Source organism: Anser anser, assembly GCF_964211835.1.
Source record: "Anser anser genome assembly, chromosome: Z".
In the NCBI taxonomy this organism is placed as follows: Eukaryota; Metazoa; Chordata; class Aves; order Anseriformes; family Anatidae; genus Anser; species Anser anser.
In genome coordinates, this window is record NC_139723.1 from 82170158 (window position 1) to 82179236 (window position 9079).

The 9079-nt window shown below is 35.9% G+C and overlaps 1 protein-coding gene across 4 annotated transcripts; it reads left to right on the forward strand.

Annotated features, from left to right (window-relative positions):
- The first annotated feature begins 282 nt into the window (after positions 1 to 282).
- LOC310889804 (uncharacterized protein) lies at positions 283 to 8812 on the forward strand. 4 transcript variants are annotated; one of them, XR_014576803.1, is made up of 5 exons: positions 1711 to 1865; positions 1956 to 2000; positions 2073 to 2158; positions 4010 to 4068; positions 6791 to 8812. XR_014576803.1 is itself a non-coding variant. In XM_083817865.1 (4 exons), exons 1-4 carry the CDS (start codon positions 456 to 458, stop codon positions 6980 to 6982), a joined length of 309 nt encoding a protein of 102 aa, XP_083673991.1. In that variant the 5' UTR covers positions 283 to 455; the 3' UTR covers positions 6983 to 8812. The 4 variants fall into 4 exon arrangements, 1 of the variants encoding a protein (XP_083673991.1); XR_014576804.1 differs by having other exon boundaries at positions 2084 to 2158; XM_083817865.1 differs by lacking the exons at positions 1711 to 1865; positions 2073 to 2158 and adding an exon at positions 283 to 468.
- The last annotated feature ends 267 nt before the right edge of the window (positions 8813 to 9079 follow it).

The window sequence follows — 9079 nt, forward strand, 5'->3', positions numbered from 1 at the left end:
AAGCACAGAAATAACAGTGGACATGGATTTTCTTGAGTACAAGAAATTCAGATTTGTATTTTAATGGTCTTAAAGTTCCATTTTAATTACGGGAAAATAATTTGAGGAAGATTGGTAATAGGCAAAACTTTGAGACCTTTTGTTCTTTAGTGCAGTGAAGGAAACCTCATTAGAGAGGATTTTCTTAGTTAGCAGGGCTTTGGGGTTAATGAGCTGTGAGTGATAATATATAGTAGTAATCCCTCATGGCTGTAACAAGTTGTATTTTATAAACTCCTTAATCTCAGTGGTGAAGGAGATGTGGGGTATAGGAAAGAGAAGAAACTAATTTGCAGAGCTCAGGGAAATTCCAGTGATTTTGCTCTGTGTCTGGAAGTTATTTGGTAAAAAAACCCTACAGGTACCACCAGGTCAAAGAAAGGGAATATTATCTGCATGTTTTCCTAAATGGTGTCATGGGGATGACAGGTAAGAACATTTTCTACACTCACTTCCTAGGTAGAGAAGAACTATATATGGTGGAGAAGAATAAACCAAGAGAATATTTTTGATGTGTGGACTCAGTGGGAATTAGGCATCTTAAGCATAATTTTGAGGATCAAGGACAGGGACATTAAAAAAATATATATAAAAAAAGTCTGGCCTTATTAAAAATAAATAATTAAACAAATTTTTAAAAAGGGAAGAGTATAGACATGTGGTTGTTACTGTGGTAATGCAAACTCACTTGTGAGGAGCCTGGTACCTAGGGACAGCGTCCAGCACTCCGTTAGCATGTAGTGACAGCAGGGAAGGTCAAATTGCCATTTACAAGAATTATCTTGCTAAACCACCTCAAAACAACACACAAGAGGTGCTTCAGCAAGGAACATAAGTCTGTTTTCTTTAAGTGCCTTAAAAGTTCTTCCTTCTGCTGACAATGTCAATGAATTTTCCTGTACTCAGTGAGCTGGGTTAGCTTTCTCTTCTTAGAACACACTGTTATCTGACATTACAATAATTACAGATGTTTTCTATGAGAAGGAAAGTAAAATCTCAGTGCTTCCAGAAGAAATTAAAAACCAGGGCTCCTGTTACCAATGACCACATTTTGTGGACTGATCTTTAGCTCTCTTAAGTCAAGGGAGCAGGACCCCAGTTAAGTCAAATAAATTAAGCTCATGCTCAAATTCTGTCACTGACAGAAAGCTTAGGAATCACTATAGTAGATGTTCTGGGGCTTGAAACAGGAGAACATGATTCAGTTTGCCTGCAGAAACTTTCTGCTGTCCCTGAGAAAAATTTAAATCTATTGGATGGATAAAACATTTAATGAAAAATATATTTAATTTTTATATATATATATATATTTCAGAAATCATTTAGATTAAAAAAAAAGAAAAAAGAAAACTGCTATAACATACAGGTGTTTATATATATATATATATATATATTTTTTTTTTTTTCTACAACTACTTATTAGCAAGAATCCTGTGGAAGTCTTTATGTTTATCAGCAGTGATATCTGACATCCTTCAGACATCTTTTGTACTTAACATAGTATGTAACACGAGTTATCACAGGTGTCACTGTTTAATGTTTGTGGGAGATCATTTTAGCTTTCCAGTAAAATGTTGTAAACATTAATCCTTGCAATGCCCATGTGAATTTGATAAGTATTAATCTTCAACAGGTGTAAATCATTGTAACGGCATTGACTAGGACTAGTTAAACATTTTTCCCTTCAAAACTGCTTTTCAACAGAAAGTCAGCTTTTTGTTATTTACGTGTTAAATGAATCTGATTTCTGGGGAAAAATATTTTTTGAAAGAACATTTATTTAAAGAACATATCAGCTGGACTTTAAAATGGATATTTTACCTCTGGTAATTCACAATGGCTTCTTTTGGAAATGCTAGTCAAGTGTTGCATCTTCCTTCAAGAGACAAGTTCTTCCACTGCATTTTATTTTTCAGGAGGTGATCATGAAGAGATAATAGATGTTTCACTTTTCAGTCAAGGTATTTAAAAAAAAAAAATTATGTGTCCAGTTGTCCACTGATTTGCAATAGGTCTCTTAAGTTTCCTTTCAGTACCATTTCAGGACTTAAAGCTATAAAGAAGAGTCTTTTCATGGAGGTGGTTTAGGTATTTTATTTGTAGGGGGACAAGGAATCAGGTGAGTTTTATTTTGTCCTCATAATTAACTTCAAAATATTTTATTCCCTCTTGAAGAAGAGGGAAAGAAGGAAACTATTTTGCTTAGTGTAGTTTTGAAGAATACTGATCATTTTGCCTTAAGTAAAGTTCCGATAAGAATGCACCAATGCCAAGTAGAATGTTTTGTGCATATATATATATATGTGTGTGTGTTTATGTATGTGTGTATATATATATATATAATTGACTTGTATTTTGAAAGAGGAGCTTAGAAAGTGAAATAGGTTTTCATGATTTCAAACATCTTAAGGTTTTAACAATACCTAAGACTTTCATCTGTATATCACAAATCACTTTATAAGAGGTAGTAGTAACATTGCCATATTAAAGACAAAAGGGAAAAAAAATGTGATGTCCCTAAATTCTGTAGCAAGTCTTTTATAGACAGCTTTTGTTGGTTTTGATAAGCTTTGGATTAAGTCTTTAGCAAGAAAGATTATTTTTGCAGTGTCCTATTCAAGTAAATAATGTAAGCAAGAGGTTCTTGTATAGACTGGAACAAGTGCTTTAGGTTAAAGACATGCTGGAGTGTTGTCCTGACCAGAAATGTTTCCCTGAAGTAAGACTATGGGCTAGCTGCCCAGCTTACAATATAATATGAAGAAGATAGTGAAGTCATGCAGAGGAAGAGTGTAGGAAGAACAGGCTGGGGAATGCAAAACATCCAGGGCTGGCGAGGTACCTTTGTTTGGAACAAAAGATTGAAATGCCTTGGAACAAGACTCTTGAAATAAATTTGAAAATAAAGTGTAATATTACCACAGAGTCATATTGTCAGTAGCAAGAGTGCTTAAGAGAGAGAGAAAGAGAGAGGGAAAGAATATTCAACTGGTAATATTTTAAAGGGTAACCAATGCTCACTAGCAGCTGCAGTAAGACATTAAGTAATAGAGCACAGTAATGTTAACAGCTCTCTTGGTAAGAGTGGTAAATGAAATAAACCTCAGCATTCGGTGTATCATTAATCTACAGTGAATAATGGCACTGGTAGTGTAAGGAGATTAAAAAGGGCATTGTAAACATTTGTGGCTGTATAATATACAAATTAAAAATGTGTGAATGCTTGCAGCTGTATAATCTACAAATTAAAAAGTGTAATAGCATAGCATTAATTACTGGCTGATCAATTCGCCCATAATTGCTGGCATGTAGATGAACAATTACAGGTCCGAAATGTTATTTGTGAAAGAGACATTGACCTTGGAACCATAGGAAATGATAATATGTTATAAGGCAATACAGGCTTGTGTCAAAAACCCTCTATCAGTATTTGCTCTTGCAGGCTAGTTTGCTCGGCAACCCTAATCATACTTTTTCCTGTATGTTATTGTGCCCGAAGTAGATTATTTTATGTTTGAATTACACAAATATCTGACTGCAGAGTATTTCCTGTAATCACTGTAGATAGATGTTTATATGCACGTTACTCAGTAGATATGTAAGCAGGACTATACCTTATTACAGGACTGGGGTTGATATCAGAGCCAATTAGCTAGGCTGCTGAGCATTTCCCTGTTACCTCATCCTACTTCTATTTACTAATATGTTTGCCAAATGTCAATGGCTTAGTCTGTTTGGTTCAGATTTGTTGGCTGGTGAGTTTCTTTAAAAATGTCAGCCAGAACCCTGTACATATTTCTGAGAATTAACCTAGAAACACTGCAAGTGTTTTGCCTGTTTTAAAATAGAAATGAGCCATTGTCCATTTCTTAGACAAATGCTTGCAAAAGGGTCTTGAAATACAGCAGGAGGGAGTGTTGCTGGGTATGAGGCAGACGTTTTATTCACCCCTGTGCACTGTTTCTTGCAGCAAATGTAACTCCCACCTACTCCGTGGAGACTGCTAGATTACAGCAGCCAGCCTGGGAGGTAGGTTTCAAAGCAGGAGAAGGATTCAAGAGAGGAGAAGCCTTGGGACTAGAGGAAGAGAGAGCTTTGCATAAGGAGGGTGGGAGAGTGTAGATCTGGCTGAGTCTAAGCCAAAGATCAAAGATGGGAGGCAATGAAAGAAGGTTGGTCCTGAAAAGGGAGAGAAGATAAATAAATCTTTCCATGTGCATGCACAAGTTATAGTATCCTTAATTACATACTGCTTTTCTACTAGAGGCGAAAAATGCAGTGGTTTATAGATGGATGTGGTTGCATAATTAAGAGCAGGCAATTCTGACATTTTCTTGCTTGGAGCAGTGATAACTTTTCTAACATAATATATAAATTGTACTAATAACAATGTAGGTCTTGATTCTACATATATGTCCATTTGCTAACTACTTATATAACGCCATTTTTTTTACATGACTTCTATCATACATAAAATCAAACATATGTAAGCATAGGAGGCTTTATTGGTCCTCATCTCAATGCAGAGACTTCTGTAGTTCCGTTCACTTGCCAACAATAACTTCCTTTATAAATATCAGGAAGGGCATATAGTCCTGTTCTATTTGCAATCCATCTCCTATTTACATGCCTTTAGTTCTGTTTTTTTCCTGTCCTCTTGTCATGAAATATTTCAGAGTCTGTGCAATAAAACAATTCCCAGTAATAATAGGCAATAGAATAGGACATTTGGAAAGCTATTTCTCTCATCAGAAAGTTTAGTACTAGGTTCAGGAAAATCCACTGTCTAAGAAAAAGTCCTCTAGCAACCAAAAACATATGACCCCAATGTTCTGCTCTCTGGACTGGTTCTCCAAAGAATATAAAATTGCATTTAAGGTCTTAGTCCTGATAGCCACAGCTGTCCATGGGATCTGCACAGGTTATCCAAGAAATTATTTAATCCTGCACAGCCCTGACTGTCCATAACAGAAAAAAGGTTACTCCAGCCTTCAGAATGAGACTTGAAAATGGTGAGAGGATCTGTGCCTGAAGTCCCAAAACACATCAGCAGCTCCAGGAAATGCATCTTTTCCAGCAAAAACATGATGGAATAAAAGGGGAGGGAAAACAACAACAAAAAAACTCAACAGACTCACTTACTTGATTTATTTTTGTTCTCTTCTCTTTGGCATGGATAACCTTTAAAGTGTCTGAGACTGGAGCCAGGCAGTAACTTCCAGAGTTTGATATTTTGTGTACGTTTTTCAGAAATGTTTTCTATATTTTTAAGAAAAATAATTCCTTGTTAACAAGTCATCCATACAATACTTATTGTAAAAGAATTTTAAAACTTGATATTCACAGAGGAAATGTGGTGGTGGTGGTGTGAGAACAGTAAGTCATCAGCAACCGAATCCTTCCATACTAAGGGACAGTATGAGGACAATGCTGATAGTTCCTTCTTCCTCAATCTTGGTTTTCTTTGGATCCAATGGAGGTTTTTATGTATTTCCTACATATTTTTGTATCTTGCAATGGCCTATAGTCCATGTTACATCCAAATTCATTATATATGCTGCATTTTATGTATGTCAGATACAATTTCTTTGTTCTCTTTCTTACCACTGCAGCCACTTCTGTCCAGCTTGATGTCTTTATTTTAAAGAAAAAAATAATGTCTGGGTTATTTATAGCCATTGAGTCTTCATTGCCAGCCTGTGAGCTGTCTCTTAACTTCCCATTCCTGTACTAATTTCCACCATGTAACCCTCCAATTCAAGGCTTGTGCAATTGTACAAAGCTTGTATGTTTTGATACTGTGTTATGTTAGTCATAAATCTCTCATTCTACATGGAATAGCTGCTTGTTCCTACTGTCTACATAAAATGTATGTTTAGATGATAAGCTAACAAAAGCAAAACAAGGTTGGCACAGCCACACAATGATTAACAAGCCTGCTGCTACAGATAAACCAAGTGACCACACACCTAGAGGCAGGTCAAGAAAAGTTCAAACACAGTCTGTTATGGCCCAGAGATGAGGCCTTGCAAACTCCATAGAAATTGGTGGTCCAGTACTGACAGTTGTACTCTGACTGGTGTGCAGGGCAACTGTTCAGGATTTTTTACACAAGAAAAAAATGGATGAAAATGAAATCTGATTTGGCATACAGCAACGTGTCCTAGGATGGAAAAAAAAAAAAGGAAAGGAAAGGATTTTTTCACACTTTTTACCTATAACTTTTGTTTTAAACTTTGAGTCTTTTTCTGAGAAAATGGTAAGGGAAAACAGTGTAGTAAATAAAACTTTTTGTATAATGAAAAAATGAAGTTTCAAATATATAGAAATATAGGCCTTGGTTACTAAACAATGACAAACAATTAGACACTAAAATATTTTGATAAAAATAGGTACTTAATATCACAAATCAGGATTATCTTTTCCTATCCGTAGTTTTATTTTCTTATTCTTTACTGCTATTATATAAATAATTAGATGATGGCTGTTTTAGTAACCCAGACTTGACCAAACTTGGATTTGCAGATTGAAACACAAAGTAATAAGTAGCCTTAGATTATTTGTGAATGTCACAAAAACCAAAAGTCAAAGGAGACAAAATATGAAATATAAACAAAATCTTTTAACTACTGGTTATGACTTTTAGATGTCTCATGTTTTGGACAGTCAATTTGATATACATTTCACAACCACATATCTGAGAAAAAGGAGAGGTCCAACCACTGATAAGCTGTCCTTTCTACCCCTGCAGGTACATCAAATTCTGTTGCATCGTGCAGATGGTTATCATTTAAAATGCAAAAGTCCGTGTCAGCCTGATATAGAGCCATATGAAAGTCATAAGGAGCTGAAGAAAGAGGGGCTAGTGAAGAACAACAAACTGCTTTTTCAAAAATACTGGCCTCATAACTTGTATGGTATACAATTACAACAATACTGGTAATTAAGCTTAAATGTTGGCCATCCTTTCTGGATGTTACAATATAGTATTTTGATACCAGAAAGCTGTATGGAAATGTTGAGCACTGCCATCATAGATGGCACTTTGACTACTACCTAAACCTTGCCTATGACAACCCTGAGCTATGCAGGGCACCTTCACTAAATTAAACAACAAAGATGGAGCAAGAGTCCATAGGTAAAAAGAAAGATGCTGTCAAATCATTGAGGAAATCCTTATGGAGCAGGCCAGCTAGAAGATGTTGCTTGTTATCTGGTGACCAACTGATTTTATTACTCTCTTTATGCTTAAGTAGGTTGAACTTCTGTTTAGCAAGGGGAAAGAATGGTGGTAAAAAATGCCATTTTGCTTCTCCAACATAAGGCAAGACTTCTTATTCACGGCACTTATACATTCTTCAATAGGAATGAAAGGAAAATAAAACAACCGAGTCCGGTTGCAGCTCTCACTTACCCTACACAATCATTGTGACAGGAGGTTTATACATCTGTAAGGAATGTTTCTTTCTGAAATTTAACAGTTGTTTCCATGACACTGATGTCTATTGAACTGAGTTTATATTTATTACATTGTGGAATTATCCTGTTTTATACATTGGTAGCTTTTAGATGGATTGAAATTTTATATAAATTCTCTACTTTCACAAGCTGGAGATGAAGGTGAGAAGAAGAAAGGGAAAGAGCAGTGTTATTGAGGTGTTTTATAACCTTCAGGCAAACATATAAAAAATGATTTAGGCTCCAAAATCAGTCACGGAATAAATGTGCAGACCTTAAAATAAAAACAGAAATAGATATTCCAAAATTGAAATAATATATTTCTTTACTGGTCTTTCTATCCAGTGCATCCTTTTAAATGACCATGGTCCTAAAACTGCGTGAAAACTGTCCTCTTGGTTACCCCAACTGGGTTGGACTGTGGCATTGTCCTTCGGATGTCCTGAGATATGTTAGAGTGGGACATGTGAAAGGGAAGTTGTGACATCAGGAGGGCTTCAGAGCTGCAGACAGGGTATCATTACACCAAGCTTTAACAACTGTTCAGGTGTATGTCAGTGGGATAGAGAAGAATAGTTCAGTTGGAAGAGATCTAAAAAGATTATCAAGTCCAAGAGCCTAACCACTCCAGGCTAACCAGAAGTTAAAGCATGCTTTTGAGGTCATTAACCAAATGCCTCTTGAACACTGACAGACTGAGGAGTAGGACACCAGAAAGATATTGCCATTAACTCCTTGATTGGTGGAATGGCTGGCCAGGGCAAATGTTTAATCCATAAAAATCTGAAGGGATACAGAAGGATTTTCAAAGGTAAAATGATAGCCTGGGTGTGGCACCTGCCTCTACAAACTTATCAGTTTTAATTGCAGGAAAGGCATAGAAATAGCACTGAGACCTAGAAGGTCATTCTTTGGCTGTTTGCCAACTACAAAGTATAAATGTAGTACCTAAGCTTTTAAATAGCATGCAGGCATAAGACACTAGCTTACAAAGGATGAGAGTCTTGCATCTTATTCCTAACCTAATACACCATGTATTACATCCATTATTCCTTTCCTTTGTATCTGAATTAAACCTTAGGGCTGATAAGTTTTTGGCATCCACTGGTAGAGCTGAATTATAAAAAAAATATTTGTAACACCTGACTCTTACAGGTAAAACAAAGATGTTTTAAAAAATATGGCCCTCAGACCATGTCAGCTTATATCAACTTTTTTTCCCTCTCTCTCCTGTGAAGCATGGTTTAGAAGTCACAGCTGGCACATCAGAAAAAAGAAATACAGTAAAATGAATAAAATATACTCTCATTCACAATTTCCTAGAGGCTCCTTGGTTGTTAATTGAAACTTTTGTCTACTTTATTGAACAATAAAAGTGACAGAAACTACTCTCAGGTGTCCTTCAGTATTAAAAAGAGGATAAAGGGTTCCTAGCAAAGGTGACAGAAATTAATGTGGTGAGCCCAGCTATCAAACATTTTGATATGTGAATTGCCTGATATTTCTATAATGCCTTCTTATGATTGGAAATGTTATCACTTCTATTGAATCAATAGAAAATGTTAAAGCTCCGTGGAACCCC